Source organism: Miniopterus schreibersii (assembly GCF_964146895.1).
Source record: "Miniopterus schreibersii genome assembly, chromosome: 3".
Classification (NCBI taxonomy): Eukaryota; Metazoa; Chordata; class Mammalia; order Chiroptera; family Miniopteridae; genus Miniopterus; species Miniopterus schreibersii.
In genome coordinates this window covers 35,861,305-35,880,353 of record NC_138103.1, presented here as the reverse complement: position 1 = coordinate 35,880,353, position 19,049 = coordinate 35,861,305, and the positions used below count along the sequence as shown (strand labels likewise).

Below are 19,049 nucleotides of genomic sequence, written 5' to 3'. Positions count from 1 at the left end.
GGACGGTGCGGGGACGGCGGGCTGCCGGCGGCGCGACGGGGAGGGAGCCCCGAGAGGCGGCTGGCCTGGCCTTGGGGGAGGCGGGGGACGAGATAGGCGCTGAGCATTTCTGGGGAGTCTGGACTCCAGGGCTGGTTTCTCCTCTGTACCCCACTCCTGGAGTTAACCGCGTCGATTCCTGCTCGGGCTGCGCGATTGTCTAGGGGGTCGGCCGGAGCTGCCGGCCGGCCTAGCCTCGCGGGAGCAGGAGTTTCGGAGGATCCTGGGTCAGTTTGTTCAGCACGCAGGCCTTACTCTTAGGTCTATCGTTTATTTAGAAAAGAAAAAGATGCCAGCTGCGCAGCGAGAAATTTTCCGTCCTCAGGATAGAGTTGTACCCTGCGGGTCCTGCGCTCTCCCCGCACCCTGGGTCCTCAGCACGTTCGCAGCCCGTAGCCACGCTCGGTGGCTTATTTGTGAAAATGGGGTGACAGTTAATTCAGTTTAAGAAGCTGACTCTGCTTGTCCCCCCAGCAAATAGCAAGGGCCTCGTTCAACTCCAGGTCTCCCCCAGCTTCGGTCCCCAGGTCGCTAACTTCACGCGCTCCTCCCAAGTGCGGTTCCATTTTGAGCTTTGGAAGCCGGACTCTCACTGAAGACCAAGGAATGTGTATTGCTTTCTATCCGATTCTTTTTGGTAACTTCAAAAGTTACATGTTTACACCTAACGTGTCGAGTTAAGTGCTAAATATACTTCCAGAGACCTCTGGAGAGAACATTAAATCAGGTTGAGAGAGTCAGGTTGAAAGCAATACAGGATCTGAAGGATCAGCGCTCACCGTTTTCTCCCTCTCGTTCCTTGGTCCAGCTGCCGCGTGAGGATCATAAACACTTTTGTTACCCTGTTTTGAATAAGCCCCTTCTTGCAGATTGCCTACCATTCCGTGAACTTTTAAATTCGTTGTAAAAGCAAAAAAAAAAAAAAAAAAAAAAAAAGAACCCCTCCAGGTTAGCGTTATTTGAAGGACTCTCAAAGTCATTACTTGGACGAAAAAACACTGGGCAGGAGCTTAGTGGTTAAGTTGTATCAATCTTTTCATAATGGTGGGAGATCATCGTTCTAATGGAGATACTACTAACAAAAAGAACAGTTGCATTTACTTTTTTTCTGTTGTAGAATCTAAAGGGAAAGTAATAGTTTCAAATGAGGGTTTGCACTCGAATTTGTTTCACAGTTAAGACACTTGTATTTCCAGAGTTTCAGAAAATATTTAAAAATTATATTGTCTTAATGGATTTCAAAAAAATTTTACTGAATTGGAGTGTGTTGCTTACTTACAAAGCAAATCTTTAAAAATGTGAAGTAAAAAGATAAACGCTTTGGGAAAGGCTTTTCTTACTGCTGAGTAGAAGTATAGGCACTGTGGACTACGAGTGCTTCAGCAAGCTTGCAGTTTCTCATCTGAATGAAATCATTGCCAGAAAGACACCAATAGTGTACCCCAAAGCCCTGGCTGTGTGTTGAGCTTCCTATATTGTTTGCAATGCAGTCTTGAGATTCACTGTATTCTCACCAGAGAAAAACCTAATCAGAGAGAGCACTGAGATAGATTCCTAATTAATATATGGTTCTTTGAACCAGTTTATTACCTATGTAACTTTTTTCCTCTGGCTGGAGGAAATGAAGTATGATTTATTTAAATTATTTCTGTTGTGTTAGTTTTTTGGTATATCCTTTTGAGTAGAATGGATTGCTTCAATATGCGAAGTGCAGGAGAAAAGATGGAAGAGAAAAGAAATCAGATCGTCCTATTAGAGTTACAATTCACAGTGCTTCCTAATTAAAGGGCAATTGAGAAAGAAAACAAAGTGGGGGTAGCTCTGTGAAATGATGAGGGACGGTGTCTCTCATTCTTTCAGGAACTTCTCTGGGCAAGCATAGGCACTCATTTTAAACCAGGGCATATGTTTTAAAAAGATGAAGTAAGAAGTGATTGAGTTTAATCTAACTAGGGGCTCAAAAGAAATCAGAATTGCAAAGGATGGGAAACTGTTTCCCTAGGCAGGGGAAGCTGGTATATTCGTTACTTGAAAAAGGTGAAAAACAGAGCTCTCCCTCTTCCCAGATTGTATGGGGGGGGGGGGGCAGGGGAGGTGAGAGGGCAGGCAGAAGGGAAGCACTTACTAATTTATAATGTTTAGATTTCCCTAGTTTTCCTTTCGGTCTTATGCCATTGTCTTCTAAAAGAACTCTGTGAAGAGACCATTCAGCATTGCTTCATTTTGTTACTTTGTATTGAATAATTTTCTCTTTTTCTTACAAGGCAAAGAAAGGGCCTCCTCACTTTTCTATTCCCTATGGAAGAGTAACTTTTTGCCTGGGATCAGCAACCCAGTAACACTTGTGAATCAGTAACAGTAGTCTCACCTTGAAACTTTATTGGCATCTATGGCAAATTCCATAGCAAAAGGTCTTATAGCTCTCTTTCCCACAAAAAGATTTAGAAACAGCAGAAACCACGCAAGCTAGGTGAGTGAGCTGTTCCATTATATTTCTGTTATCTAATTCAATGTATTCAATTTATTCCATGGTTGAAGTACACTTTCCACTGAAGCTCTGAATGCTTAGCTGCCTCTTCTTTCATCTCTCTAAAGTCCAGTGGGGCAGTGTGTAATATAATTGGGGTGTGGGGTCCTTTCTTCCTCTTCTTGTATTACTGTCCTCCTTGCTTCTGGGTTGCCCAAAGCCATTGATTCCATCCAGCTCCATGGCACTGGCCCCTTCTCAGTTCTGGTGCCTTGTTTGAAACCCTGTCACTACTCTTGGAATGTAGAAAGAGGCGGCCATGGGCATGCCTGGCATCTGTGTTTGTACGGAAAGGGCTGAACCAATTAGCTTTGTGTACCTTTTTGTGAAGCTGTTTCTCCCCTGTACCTGGCAGGGAGGCTAGAGCTAAGCCCTCACCCAGTCTCTCTGTGCAGTGTTTGGATATTCTGCAACTTTCCCAGCTGAAGGTCTCAGTCTCCTCCTGGGTTAGGAGAGCCCTGCTGTGCAGGGAACAGCACCAGGAACTGCCAGGGCCCCAGGGTTTCCAGTTGGTAGCGCCATCCTTTCCAAAAATTTGGGGAGAGTGTCTAGGGGAGAGAAAGAAATCTGCATCGGACACTGTTTTGTCTGGTTGGGAGTCAGGGAAAGAGAGAAAGGAGATTGAGTATTTTCTGATATTCCCTAATCTCTTCCCACCCAGTTGGGAAACACAGGTCCCTTTTGGGAATCTTCTGAGCCCAGTCACCGGCCAGCAGGCTTTCCCGCCACGGAGGCACACTCGCTGCACACCTGAGTCCCCGCTGTCAATGGCCAGCTAGTGACTTAGACTTCAGACCTGGTCCCTGGTGGAAGGGAGGCTGGGCGTCACCGTATGTGGGCTTTTTTTCTGTTTTTCTTTTCTCTTTTTTCTCTTTTTGTGTGCACGCCCAACCCCATCCCATAACACACATGATTTAGTTATTTTACATCATTCGTTATCTCGCGCCCTGAAACTGAACATAGAGCTATATATTAGATTGAGGTTAGAAGAGGTGGCGACTGTTTATTTAAGGTGATAAAATGGTCCATCAGCAGTAATCTCCATCGATATGTGCCACCAGGAGATGAAGGATGAGGGGACAAGCCACAATTAATTGCCCTATAGTTTTGTAGGAGCGAGTGGAGCCAGCCCAGACCCGCTTCGATCTCCTCTCACGCCTCCTATTTATCATCTCCGCGTTGTATTATGGCGGCTTTGCAGGGGCAGGGCCGGCAAGGTTTATCTACACGCAATATTCTCTCACACACGGGTGCTCCCGTTTAATTTATTAATACAGACATCGGGAGACAAATAAAAACCACATTACCTCGTCTCCGCTTTCTTTTCCTCCCCCTTTTGTCTCTCCCTCTTGGCCCCAGGGTCCAGCCGGCCCAGCTGACAGCCAGGCGGAGCATGGAAAACCCAGCCTCCCAGACTGGCCAGGAGCTTTAAACTCGCCTAGGGAGAGTCCTCCAGAAGGTTCTGCACCAGCTGGGCCTCCCACGGGGCCCGACACAGTGGGCTCACTTTCCCCTTAGCAGAGCTAACTCACTTGCCTCCGGATCTGCTTCTAGACCCTATCTGAGGAGCCTAGAAGACCCCTGCCAGGTGGAAGGAGAGGAGGGTCTGGTGGGTGGTGGGGCGTAGTGGGGGTCTCCAGATTTCTGTGGCAGAGGCCACGTCTGGCCTTGCAAGAAAGCTCCACGATGGTAAGAAGGGGGTGAGGCCTTCAAAATGCACCCTAGATTGGGGGGCCTACAGTGGGCAGCCTGACTGCTCGCTGCCTGCGTGGTCCATCGACACCCCATGTAGCCATTTGCGCTGGGAGGGCTAGGGAAGAGCCTGGGCTGGACCATGACGGGGAGCGGGTGTGTGTATGAACCTAGCTCTGCCTGCCCTCTTCCCCAACGGCCAGCCCCCCTAACAGGCAGCAGCCGGTGCCCCGTTTCTGCGCCCAGAGCGCACGAGGCACTTGCCAGCAGGCGGCACTCCTGGGGCAGTGTCACCGTGCAGGGATTGATGGGCGCCGGCCGCTGGGCTGGGCCGGGCCTGCGAGAGTGAGGGCGGCGACCTCAGCAGTGGTTGGGGGGGATTTAGAGCCCTGTGGTTACCTCTGCTAGGCAGGGAGGCAGCCTTTTCAGCTGCGTGTTGGTTCCCTTTCCAGAGGACCAGTGAGGGCAGGCAGAGGCTGGGAGAGGCATTGGGGACCCAAGAACTGGCCTGCCTGTGCCTGGTGCTTCCCAGGGGTCCAAGCTCCGCCTGCGCCCACACATGCCTGTTGGCCTCTCTAGACACATAAAACCCCCAAAACTTCTTATATTTTATTTTTCCTAGAAAGACAAATGAAAATACCTGAAAAAAAAGAAAGAAAACCCATGGCCTGCTTTGCCCCCTTTACCTTAAAATAGATCTATTTTCAATAACAAAAGCAATACATGCACTTGTACAAACTTTCAAACAATACAAGGGCTCTGAAAGGAAGAGTGAAGTCTGCTCTCCACTCCACTCCACTGGGCCTGGCCTGCTGAAGTCAGTAGGTAACTGAGTCTGTAACTTAAGGATCCCTCCTTCCCTTATCCAGGGACCCATAAACAGGAGCATCACCAGATCTATTCAGGACAGAAAAGCTACCGAATGTGGCTTCTTATATTCCCTAATGCTAATGTGGCATTTCAGAGTATCCTGCTTGAGAATATTATAGTGTTTCTCACAGTTAGAAAACCCTCTGTGAATAGTAATTATGAACTTATATGAAAACTTACTCTGATTTTTTAAGAGAAAGTAGGAACATTTATTTGCCTCCTCTTTATGAACACAAATAGACTTGCTTATGTATTGCTTGGCGTGGAGCGCTGTGTGTAATATATGTAATATATATGTGTGTGTACTTTGGGCACCGAGCCCACTTCTTCCTCGAGCCTCTTCGTGTAGGTGTTCGTGGCTTGCTGTCGAGAAAACGCTCTGCTAGAATGTTTCTCTCCTTGTGCCACATTTGTCAACCTCCGGTAATCAGTTACTTGTTTTACACATCCTCAGGCTTCTTTGGGACTCCATGGCATAAGTCAGAAGCCAAGTGTTTTCAGTGGCAGAGCTTCCTGTATTAAAAAAACAGTAACGTTAGGATATAACATGTATTTTGATGTAATTGGTCAACTTTTCTGACAGAATATTTTGATAAAGCACCGAGCGGTGTATACATTAGGAAGGCTCGTGTTGGGTGGACTAATGGAAGTGGATTGGCCTTGCCTGCTTTGCTGTGGACCTAGCATGCATGTCATCTTCTAAATATTGGGAGAGCCTCAGCTTTTCACTCTGCACAATGCTACTAAGTTTTTTCAACCTCTCATGGAGACAAAATGAAACTTTAAGCTGAAGAGAGCTTTAGAGAACTTCTTGGAGAAAGGACTAGCCACAGTGTTACCATGCATAACAAATGTCAGGAGTGTGCTTGCTGTCAGTGAGGGTGGTGGCTGAGGTTGGTACTTCTGCTCCTTGTTTTATTACTGATATAGTTGGTGTGATGTTCCCTGTTGTGGAGATGTTAGAACTTGACAGAATCTCTGGTGAATTCTGTTAGGGGAGTGAATGCTAAACATTTTGGCTTCTTACCCTTTGTTTCATTGAGCCAACCAGAAAGGGACAGTCAGTTAATCAAAAACCTGGGGTGATTTATTTTTATGGTCATATTGCCTTTGTTTAATTGCCATTTGTTTTAAGCTTTCTTTGCTAAGGTGCTGAAAGGCCATCTCTGAAGTTAGGCACTAACATTCAAAATTATGGATATTATCTATTTACTTTCCAATTTATTCTCTTTAACCCCAAGCTCAAGACTGTGGGAAAGAGCGAGAGAAATCTCAGTAATTCACAGTGCTTTCTGTGGCCCCTAAATAGTGACTTCAGTGAAGTATTTCAGTTCTATTGATTGAGTTACGAGTCTGGATATAAAATTCTCCCAGCTCTCATTAGTCTTCCTAGATCTCTATGTTTGGAGGCTTTGGAGTCAGGCAGACCTGATTGTGAATCTTTCTCTACCAGTTTCTAGTTTCTGGTCCATGATTAACTTACATTGCTCAGTTGCTTCATCTGCAAAACGGGAATCATGACATTTAGATAATATGGTGATTGTTTAGGTCAAAACAGGTGCCTGGCACATAGTTGGCACTTGGTAATTATTAGTTTTTGTCTTTTTTTTCATTCCCCCTTTATTTTGAAGTTTTTATTTTCACACTCAGAATCTTGAGAGGGTGTGTGGAAGGTGTATGTTCTGGAAGGCTTGACATGTAGAGAGTGAGGACACTTTCTCTCTAGGCCCTGAGGTGAAAAGCAGAGCCTGACACAGTTTTCACGTTAGTTTGTGTTGCTGGAAGAGGGGGTCTCTGTGTGATGGAGGTCCAGAGGCCTGGACACCTCACTATCTGCAGAAAGGGGTTGTTGCTTTTCACCTGAGAGGCCTGGGGACACCTCCAGGAAGCTGCAGTCAGAAGGTCCCCTTATTCCCTGGGCTCTCTTGGGAGGAGTGGAGGAGTAGCGGACAGGAGAGGCAGAGCTGACTGGAGCCCTTCCCAGAGTTAGGATGCTCACAGTCCACCCTCAGCGCTCGCTGAAGCAAATGGCAAAAGGAGAGTTTGCTTACCATGCCGCCCTTCTATGAGGTGTCCTTCATTGAAGATCCTTCAGGGACTCACTTTGTCACAAGTTCCTTGGGGGTTTTGTCTGTTTCAGCATGAAGAGGCCACACCCTGTGTGATCCATGAGGACTGGCTGGGACCAAGGCCCCGAACAGAGAAGCCCCAAGGGCGACCCCCACCCAGCACAGCCCCCCAGCTGGGACTGGCTCAGTGTCAGGCCTAGTGCCACAGGGCTGCGTGGCTGGGGGCGCCTCTGCTCCCCAGGGAGGCTGGGCGGGGAGGCCGGGTTTCGCCAGCGGGCGCCGAGGCTGTCTCCCCGAGGCAGGTCTGCTGGGCCCGGGCGCAGACACGGCGGCTCCGCCAGGCCCATTAATAACCCGGAGGGCGCTGCGCTCCGACAGCGCGGCCGCCGCAGGCCCTGCTTCCCGCGGCCCCTGGCCTCTTACCCGGGTTTGAGCGGAGGGACACTGGGCGCCTACAGCGCGGCCTGCAGCGTGGGGGTCCCCTTGGCTGCTGGGGGGAACGTCGGAGGAAACAGCTTCGCAGTAACTCGCAGTTTGTAAGGCGAGATGAGAGCAGCTAGCCCGGGAGCCCGCCGTCCGGGCAGGAGTTGGGGCCCTCTCCACTCACCGTTATTCTGATCTTGAAAGACCCACCGGCCCATCGTTAAGCCTGCTGTTCGCTTCTGTTGTCCTCTGGGAAGAGCTGGCGCCCAAGCCCAGGCTCCCCCGACTCCCCTGACCCCCAGCACAGCCCGCCTTCCCCCGCGGCCCCCACCCGGCTGCAGCGCCCGCCGTGGGCGCGGAGGGGCCCTGCGCCCCTGGGCGCCTGGTGGCTGGGCGCCGGCTCTGCGCCCCTGGGCGCCTGGTGGCTGGGCGCCGGCTCTGCGCCCCTGGGCGCCTGGTGGCTGGGCGCTGGGGGCCAGGGGACCAGAGAGTGGGAGGGCGCTGCCCCGCGGACAGATCGCCACCTGCCCTGGTGATTTCTAAAGTGTCTTCTCTTAATTGTAAAAGGAGGAAACCAAATGCTCCCAGGCGGCCAGAGTGGAGTCTCTCCGGGAGACAGGTCGGCGGAGGCGGGCTGGTTTGCTGCGCTTTCCTAGGGGTTCGACAGCACACACCCGAGAGAGAGAACTGGCGGGGACCGGGGAGGGGGTGGGAGGGAACCGGGGGCAGCGGGAAACCGGGGAGACGCCTCGAGGTCGGTCCAGCCGCGGTAACATGGGCGTGCGCACCCCGCTCCGAGGGCTTTGGGGCGCCCGGGACCCCCCCCCGGTACCTGGCGGGTTTGGGTGCGGCGGACGGGGCCCACCTCTCCCCCGCGCCCGGGGGCCGCCGCGCCCTCGTGGGGTCGCCTCCCTAGCGGGCGGCCTTACGGGGCGGGTGCTGCTGCGTCGGGAGCTGACGGGAGGACGCGCCGGAGCTGCCGAGTTAACCTCTCCCCCCCTCCCGCGTGTCTCCGTCAGGTTGCGACATGTGCGCGGACAACCGCCACGGAGAGTGCCCGATGCACGGGCCGCTGCACTCGCTGCGCCGGCTGGTGAGCACCGGCAGCGCGGCCGCGCCCCCGCCCGAGATGCCCGAGTGGCTGCGAGACCTGCCGCGGGAGGTGTGCCTGTGCACCAGCTCCGTGCCCGGCCTGGCCTACGGCATCTGCGCGGCGCAGAGGATCCAGCAGGGCACCTGGATCGGGCCCTTCCAGGGCGTCCTCCTGCCCCCGGAGAAGGTGCAGGCCGGCGCCGTGCGGAACACGCAGCACCTCTGGGAGGTGAGTCCCGCCGCCCGCCCCTGCCCGCGGAGAGCCCGGCCCGGAGGGTGGCCTCCCTTCTTTCCTAGAGAGTAGCTCATAGCGGAGACTAGATCTCTCTGGTCGTGCAAATACCTGACGTCCGCGCCACCTGCAGTAAAGAGGTGCGGAGCCCCACCTGACACAGAGGCAGCCCAGCCAGGAAGGTCAGGGCCCGCAGGCGTCTGGAGGTGGAATCACCTTAAGGAGCCTCTGTTCCAGCGGAGCTGGATTTCACCTTTGATTTCCTGGGTTCTTGAAAGAAAGAGAAACCAGCTGAGGCGATGGAGCAGAGAGCTCGGGCTCTGGGGGTGTGAGCTAGGTGGACTTTCTGTCCTGTTCTGAGCTCCTTGGATGTGTTCTTGTGAGCCAGGCAAGAAGGAACATAAGCATAAATAGGAGGAGAGAGTCAGGCTCATTTTGTCAGATAAAAACACTGACTCTGAGAGAACGCAACATGTTCCGTTCATAACTTCCAAAGTTCCCGCAGTAAGCAAACTATAGTACTGCAGATCAGAAATCACAAATTCCGGTGCTTCGTAGCACAGCGATGCAGTCTTCAAGAAGACAGGAAATCAGAACATAGGGAAACTTGGAGCATGTTGGTGTAACTCAGTTCATGACAGTGCTTCAACAGCACAGTCTTACCTGACACTATTATTTAAAAATAAACAATCTCTTTGAAAAATGTTAACCTGAGCTTTCTCTCAAAGCGTCATGGTTGATGATTGAGGTCCACTCCTGAAGAGACAACCCTTTGCCTGTAGGTAATCCCCCGGCTAATTAGCCACCACTCACCCATGGAGTTATTTATGAAATACAAGGTGCTAGAAGTCTTCTTACCCCTAAGGGCAGTAAGTATGACTGAGGCCAGGCAATGTAATGGAGTTGGACTAGTCTGAAAAGAAAGTTTCTGAAATGCCAGCAGCCAAGTTGGCATGGACCTTAGGGCTCCATTAATGGGTCATTTCTGCAGCAGCTTGCCCCTCACACCTTGGCTCAGTGGCCTGTCAAGATGATTATTTTCACTGTGAGCTGCCTCATGGTCACTAACTAAAACTCATGGGACTCAATACTCCACTCATATTTTTGCTGAGCACTCATTCTATGCACTATGTTAGGCCCTAGAGATACAGTGTTGTGAAAAACAGACCTGGTCTCCAGAACCCTTACATGGCTGTTGGCAATGGGGTGTTGAGGCCTGTGTCCCGAAGCCTCCTTTGATGGGGGAGGAGCTCAGTGTGTGAACTCACAGCCCAGCAGCCCAATGACTACACAGGGGATATGGGCTACAGATCCTACATTTGCTGGTGCCCTGTGCCCGGTTCCCAGGGTCGTTTCACTCCTAAAGTATTGTTGGAAAATTATACATTTTTAGTCTTTCTGGATAGGATTCTTGAATGGGGGGGGGGGGAATTTGGGCATATTTATTTTACCAAATAGTGCTTTTTCTCTTTTTAACAGAAATTTTTATAGGAAAAGAGAGCAGGAGAAAATGGCTTGGTACATAGAGGCAGGTTAGAAGTTAGAGCTTTTGGACAGAAAAAAATGACAAGTGGGAAATAAAGCGTCTGGTTTTGAAATCTTTCCCAGTTGGTTTTTGTTTCTGACTAATTTGTTGTAACCTCCAATGTGGTTGAAAGTTTATAAAACACTTGTAGTCAGTTTTCATGTTCTAGTGGTCTTAATAGGAACTCTAATACCATACAGTTAAAGATCTGCTAATACTTTTCTCAAGAAATTATAAATCAGTTGTTCAGTGGTACAGATTTGCTCTGTTTAAAACTGTTAAAAGTGAACACGATTTCCCTTTGATGACTTGGGGTTAGAGTGCCAAGGGACAAAGCCATAAACACGAAAAAATCCCTATTGTTTTGTAGTTTTTTTGTGTTTTTTTTCTAAATGGCTGTGGATGATTGAGATATTGTCAAGAGCGCACTACACATATAGAACACGATTGTTCATAGTAATACTGAAAACATGGAGCCTTTCTTTTATATCTTTACTTGTACTTGGTGAAATTTAAATTCTATGTTAGTAAAGAGACTGGAGAATTTAGTTTTTGTTGTTGTTGCTACTTCAGTAGACATACAGTGAGTTTTACCTGTTGTTTGTGTGAGTTGAGTATATTGTAGGGGTGCATGGAATTGGTTCTGTGTTATAAAAATGAATTGCTGGGTGTATGCTTGAATGATCTACAGGTCCCTTCTCCCAATTCAGGACAGTCTATTTGTTTTTGTCATCTGTAAGAACAGTCAGACTAACACACGTTTAGGAGATTGAAAGGATATTAAAATGCAGCCATGCAAAATGTATCAGTCTCCTGAAGGATCATGTAAAATGTAACTGACTGGGGCCAGAGAACTTAGAGTCTATGGCCACTAAAACACTTAAACTTTAATAGGTTACAGATTTTTATTAGTATAATTATTTTTAAGATATGAAATATTAGTTTATTTTTAAGCATTATGATTTATTATTTTTATGAAACATGACTATTTGAATTAAGTTATATTTATAACAGAAGAGTCTTAATGTTGGGTTGTTCCTTAAATTTTATTCTTTCATTTCAAACCTAAATTCAATTGTGAAAGTTTTTAATCATTTTATTATTTATGTTAGAAAGAATCAGTAATTGGAATACACTGTAGGTCTATAGGAAATTTTGGCAATAATTATTCAGTGACTCATGTAAAAATTATCCATTTTAAAAACATACTCTTTTAGATATCTTCCAGAATATCAGATTGACATAAAGCAGATCTTAAAAAAAATTAAAAGCAGTTGAATCATGACTATTTTATTTTAAAAGTCAACTGGAATCGTTTTTCTTCCTCACATTTTTTTTTCAAGTCACTTGCTGATGAAGAAATGTCTTTATATTTAGAGTTCAATACTCAGGTCCTGATGGATCTCACCAGGGTTACTTATCTTTATTTCAGTACAATAAATGGATTGCTAATCTTTTCCCGTCACTGTTTCCAAGTAGATGATGGATTTTTGTTTCAGTTTACAGTTCATTGTTTTTAGTATGGTTGTACTTTATTATACACATGAAGGCTTATTACAGAAAAAAAATCAGAGTCACCTTCGTTACGCCTTTTGTTTAATAATTAAAAGCTCTATTTTATTTGTAGAAAAATGACTTTTTAATATTTAACATACATCAGCTATGGAGAGCTTGTTTGATTGGTTTGTAAGTGTGCTATCATCTTTTAGTTAATATTTTCTTTGTGTATAATCCTGGTTCTTAAAAATCACAGCAATTTAAAGAAAGTTAAATATCATTCTATTACCTTCAATATGTTTTGACTCTTTTGAGTGTTTATGGGAAGTTCTAAGAGTTTTTCTTTCTTTTTTTAAGCAATAACTGAAGGTAATTTGTTTGTAGTTTAAGGAGATTAATAAACTAAAAGTCAAATTATTAGTCTCCTTTTGGCCAATTTGTTTTAAAATCAGAATTTTAATGTGTTCTAAAAAAATAATTAATTCAGATAGTTAAAAACATTACAGGGTGGATTAAATAATTACTTCCCTCGCTTGCATACATTTATTCCAACAAGACTTGAATGCATGATATATTTCTAGCTCTTTGGACGTAATGGGAAAAATCTTTCTGAATATTTTGCAAAGAAAACATAGTCTTTCTCAGCAATTAGGTCTTATTGATGAGAGTGAGATAATTTTATCCTAATGTGTTTTCTAATAAAGAAGTGAAAAGGCACATTTGATTCCAACATTTATGAAAACATTATCTCAATTATTAATGTGCTCTTTTCCCTTGAGATAAATTAATCTAGTTGCACATGGTTTCCCCTTTCTGCTTAACATCAGAATTTAATATGACTGGACCTGAGGAATGTACACAGTGTGTACTTAAAATTCTACTGGAACAAAATACGGAAGTTTAAAATAAAGTTCCAGTTTAAGATAGGCTAGAAGTACTCAGGCATTTCAATTCAAATTCTGATTTGACAAGAAATTTTAGCAACAATGACAAAATAAATTGTACTTATTTTCACCCTAAAAAAGTTATTCTGCTAATTGAAATAATGTAGCAACTTGTTAGGATTACAGTCAAGGTACTAGAAAGGGATTTGATTTTATAGAACCTGTCTTCTCTTTGCCCGAGTAAACTCCAGTGTCTCATTTTCACTTGTACTACGTGGAAACTTTCATTATTTTTCTTCAGAAAAGCAAGAGGGATAACATAATATGATTCTCTTTGTGGTTTGATGTTGTGCCATAATATTTTAGATTTAGTAAGAGTTTTGCTTTTAAGCAAATGGTCTATTTTTCATCATTACCATTTAGCTTAAGTCAAAAGACGTTAATGAAAACCAATATTAAAAATATATTACACATGGCTACATGTTTATATTTCAAAACCATGATAGGTAATTGGTACTAGAAGGAAATGAATTGATTTTATATTTTAAATGTATTTTATGTTTCTATAAATGACCCAATTCCATTTGTAGTACTGTACCCATTTGTATATATTTAGATGTTGAAAAAAAAACATTTAAAATTAATTACTTTAAATTAAAATAATTTTTTAATTAAATTAAAATCATTTAAAAAGTTGTTCCAGTGATAGTACTATAACTATATACTCCATATTTTGCTTTATCCACTTTGGCTCATTTTTGGCTTGACTCATCAGAACACCAGGGGATAGAATTATGTGGCTGTCACAGTTATATTGAAGTAAAATTTGTGTTTCTTAATAATTTATCAGTTAATGTACTAGACTGCTTGTCAGCTTGGTTTTGAATATGTCAGTTTTATGAAATCCAAATAATTTTCCTTAAAAATAAACCATAGTAATGTTACTGCTATGTTTTAAATTATGCAGGGTAACAGCTGGTGTATCTCTCTGGTTTTGCCTCATTTGATTTGAAGATGTCTTTTATAGTGGTGCCCATTTGATAGAGTGTGAGCATTTTGTAGTTTTACATAAACTGTAAAACCATCTGCTGCCTCTTGGAATCATTTCCAGCATTGTGTTAAAACTCAAAACTTAGTACTTAAAATTGGCTTTGAAAAGGTCCGTGTACAATCCCGGTCCTTTTGACTTATGTATCCCCCTGACAGTGCCACCTTGATTTTCTAAGTCCAGAAATGACTGTTTAAAATAAAATTGTAACAGCCATTTGGAAATTCTCATGTTCGCGAGGGTTAATCCAGATATGCATGTGATGCTACAGTGCTTTAGTTGCAAATACTTTGTAAAGAGTGATGTGTTCTGTATCCACAGGACTATTTTTCTCATTAGTTCAGTTTACCTATTGTTTACAGATTTCTTCTTTTATTGATGGCATTTGTCCATGTAAAGAAATAATTCAAAGTATTTCTTGGTTCATAACTGCGTATTTTCTTACATCATAAATTTTTTCTTTTTTCTTTTTTCACACACTGACTGAAAAGTGGGGTAGAGAAATTCAAATCAGAATCGAGGAGGTTCCTGGACAGATCGCCCTCCCCCCCGTGACTGCGTGGCAGCAAGCGATCTGATGAAAATGGGATTATGGCCACACTGGGCCTGAGAAACCTGCTGGGGAGTCTTTATATTTCAGTGTGTCAATTAAGGCAGTTTTAATTATTTGAGTAAATTTATTGTGTTATCCAGAAATCACTTATAGTTGTAGGATAATATTATGGGTTTTAAAAATTGAATATGAGAGCTGCATAGTATTTCGCCGAGGACTCACGTCCACAGTATCTGAATTCTCTTTTCTCAGAGGATGGATGTGGTACGCTAAGTGGGGGGGAGATATTTTGCCGTTTTAAAGGATGCCATGTGCAGGAGCCACTTCGAGACCACCTTGCTCTTTTTCTTTCTTTTAAAGAATCCTCTGTACTCCAAGTATTCGCGAGTTCAGACATTCCTTGTGTATTTACACAAGAAATACAGACTCCGGCATAACTACTTAGCATAAAAGCCGGAGAAGCCAGAGCAGAATATGCTTTTCCTTGTAAGCATTCGCCACCTCACTCAGATAAGTTACAGAATTCCATTATCCAAATTGTTACACATGTGTGACAGAGGTTGACCTTTCGTCATGTCAATCCTTTCTGTGGAGGCCCCAGGCTCCAGCCTAATGGCTCAAACCCTGATTTACTCACTGTAATAAGGGCAGGAGGTCGAGCCATTGTCAGGCCGCCTGTTCCTGCTCTCCTCGGGGCCTGGCTGAAGGCTGTTAACACAAAGCTTTTCAAAGTGAATTTACAACCAGCACCACTGACAGAGGCCAATCAGTGCACCATAAATGTCAGGTTAGTGAGATTGAGCAGTAAGTAAAGCACTGACAGCACTCTATTGGCTGGAATCAATTGGCGGGGTTTAACTGAGGAGCGATCTGCGGGTGGTGGGCTTGGGGAGAGCCGAGCAGCCTCGGTTTCCACCCCGCGTGCGGTCTGCGGATCCCCCTGTGAGCAGGCCCGTGGGTTTACCTGTTAGCGGGGGCGCAGGGGTGGAGCGTCACCCGTTTGCTTCAGCGCCTCCCGAGTCACCCGTGTCGATGTGCTGCTTGATCTGCAAGTTGAGAGCGGCCAAGCCTGCTGGCTCTGAGGCGCGGTGGTAAAAATCAGCCCCGGATTAGACAGAAAGTAAAAAAAAGAACAACTTTGACAACAGGGGGCTGTCAGAACCGGGGACACATCCAGTGCACGACAGTTCAGTGGAAGATAATTTGTTCAAATTCCAAAACGAAAGCAGGGATTTGCAGGAAAGCGCCGCCGCGAGCCTGTTCCTTTGCTCTTCCGCAGGCTTGGCAGCGTGGAACTTTCACGGAGTCGCTAATGAGTGATTATGGGTCGAGGGTCTGAATATCCATGAGATGTGGTTTCCCCACCACACGGAATGTTTTTATCATTTTGTGTAATGACAGCCCGGACAACAATTCATTTAGCTCTGAAGGCATCAGCATTAAAATGGAGAAATCCATTAAGATGCTGTATGCAAGGATTTATAAATTAGGCAATTTCCTTGATTATTGCAATCATTTACAAAATTGATTGTTCCAGTGTGGTATAGACAGATTTCAGCAACGATCATTGACAGCAAGCACATTCTCTGATATCTATAGCTACTGGTCACTAAACCAGGTCACTATTCTTCATTCCCCCTGCTGTTCTTGGTCTCAAGGTCAAACACTTTCAAAGAAGCTTATAATTATGATGTTTCATTCGTCTTCACAAGAGACCCACCCAGGCTGTGAGGGTGGGTGTAGGTTGTTCAGTTGTTCTAAAGATTATAGCATTACTTTTACATTTTAATCTTAATTTTGGAAGAGGGTGTTGATGATCCTGATGTTTCAGATCAGTAGCACAAATTTTGAGATGCTGCCAACTTAAAAGAAAATAATTTTTGCAAATTGCAGCTGCAAATATTTGTTTGATTGAAGATCTAAAAGTCAATAATATGTTTTATTTGTTGGTCCTTAGAGTTCTAATTATCCAATAGATATATCTTGGAGTCGCTGGATTTTAGGTCAATGAATTCTGGAAGGCATAATAAAGACATTGTTGCAAGTGTGAAAGGCTCCAAATGTTGCAGGTTTTCCTATACAAGAACACACACAAGGGGTTCACTTGGTACTTAATCACTAACCACAAACCACAAAGTTGCCTTTATTCCTGAAATATCAGATAGGCATGCGCAGTGTGTGTACAGAGTTCTGTCCAGTGAAAACTAGCCATGTGGTTTATGCTTAGTACAGAATAACTGGCTTTAGGCATTTACTTTTAATCATCATTTTGTTTTTAATCACAATTTAACGTTTTTGGATCTCTAACACAGACTGGGGCTTGAAAATAGTAACACTTTAGAAAATTGCTTAACACTGTTGGGGAGGCTGAAATTTTTAAGTTTGTCCTGATTTGTATATACAGTAATTTGATCTCAAGGTAGTTCTTTGGTTAAAAGGAGGAATGTTATGTTTGGTGACACCTTGCATTTTTATTTGACTATGGTTGCTTAGAAGTTCATTCTCATTTTTAATTAGTTGTAAAGTTCACTGCTTAAATCAATGAAAAGGCATTATTTTCACTTGTCTTGATATTATCTCATCATTTTTATTAATTTTTTTTTTGCAGTATTTCTGGTTTCTGTTAAGACTTAAAAGCCATCTGACTAGATTTGTCTTGGGTGAACTGTGAAGGAGGCACTCAGTATTAACAGATATTTTTGCCAGTGCTCTTGTACATTTATTTAATAAGCCAAGATCTACTGCATGCAATTGTGAAATAACGATATGGGATTAAGCCCATTTTATTAAAATGAACAGTGTTTTTCACTCTGTGTGATCATTTTAAATTAAAGCTGCCTCAGATAATGAAGTGTTTTCTATAGAAACATTCAGTGTAGTGTAATTCAGTAGAAACTTCTTAAGTGCTTTTTAATTGGAATCAAATGAAATGTAATCAAGTCATGTTTTCAGTGTCTTGTAAAGTACCAAGACCTAAGTGTTGTTAGCACACTTGGGAATATTAATGTTTATACAAAAGTAACTATTAAATTCTCAGATATTCATGCAAACTCCAAAATGGTAGATAACCCATAAATAAATTCTAGGTTAGAGTACAGTGCTTCCAGGACCTGCTGTGTTCGTCCCAAACTAATATTAAACTTCATTTGTGATACCAAAAATGCACAAATAGTTCCTGGGGGAGAGAGTCCTGGAAAATATTGGCCTACTGATAGGAAAGCACTTAATTTCAATTTATTACAGTTTAAAATTTGACCTGCATAATCTATGGAGTGGAAAATCTAATTATTAAGCTTTAAAGTGGTGGAAAATGAACTTTTCTGTTAAAAATAATTAACGCTCAGCCCTGGCCAGGTAGCTCAATTGGTTAGAGCATTGTTCCAATACCCCAGGGTTGCAGGTTCAATTCCCAGTCAGGGCACATAAGAGAATCAACCAATGAATGCATAACTATGTGGAACAACAAACTGATGTTTCTCTCTCAAGCTCTCTGCCTTCCTCTCTCTGTCTCAAAGCAACAAAAAATAGTGCTCATCATAAGAAATTCAAACTATATAAAAGTATAAACCACTGGTAACCATTATTGATGATTTTTATAATAGCCTTTAAAGAGATGGCTAAGTAATATAATACACATTTATTTCATTGAGTCACAGTTTTGGTAAGAGATATTTGCACTATCTCCTTGATACTGCAAAGCACATTTTTAAAGCAGCAACCAATGGGATAGTCTTCACAGGATCTCCTGCAAATGTTTGAATTTGGCTCACCCATGAATAGAGTTTGATTTTGTGTCTGGTCCTGTTCTCCTCTCTCTGTATCTTTCCTGTGGGAAATTTCATTAACAATCTGCAGAGCCTACTGATGTTATAGAAACACTTCTACTGATATTTTTATGTGTTTTATAGCATGTCTTTAATAAGACCAGAGCCTTTCTGGGGTCCACCGGGAGATTTTAATGGTCCTCTGAGAGGAAGGAGAGCATTTTTGTTTTCCTTTTTTTGCACATGAAGGTGTTAGCAAAAGAGGATCAGGTCTTTTTGAAATGCTTTTCTAAGGAGGAAGACTCATTCATCTAGTTGTATGTGAGACTTCAGTGAAACTTAATTTTTTTGTACCTCTATTTCTCCATGTGTAAAAGAGAGTCATAATGGACTCTTATGCAAATTAGAGAGACAATATTTATGACTTTTGTGTAACCAAAGAGACTTTCCCTTTTTCAGTTGTGATTTTAATAGTAATTTTTAAGTCTCTAGTGGACTGTGCACATAGTTGCAAAGAACCTCATTATTTGTTAAAAGATTATACACAGTGGGCCATGACACCCAGCTTGTGTTTAATTACCACCAAATCAGGCTTAAATAATATTTTAAATGCAAATTTATTTAGCACTGCTTATAAGTAAGAAAAAATTATGTGTTAAAGGGGTCCCACACAACATGGATATAAAAAGAAAAAACTCACTGGGTGGCTTTAATTTCTAAAACTATAATTCTGATGGAGGGCAACAGAGCAAGTGCAAATACTGGGCACATGAACATTTCCTAGATGTACAAGATTTCAGTAAGTGAAATCACTCTTAACCCTCCCAACAGAGG

The 19,049-nt window shown here is 43.8% G+C and overlaps 1 protein-coding gene across 2 annotated transcripts in view; it reads left to right on the top strand.

Annotated features, from left to right (window-relative positions):
* Positions 1-19,049, top strand: part of PRDM6 (PR/SET domain 6) — a 100,636-nt gene that overhangs the window by 1,621 nt on the left and 79,966 nt on the right. For both annotated transcript variants that reach the window (XM_081132618.1, XM_081132617.1), the window contains exon 3: positions 8,640-8,941. In XM_081132618.1, coding sequence (XP_080988744.1) covers positions 8,640-8,941 — 302 coding nt within the window. The remainder of the gene's footprint in view (positions 1-8,639; positions 8,942-19,049) is intronic.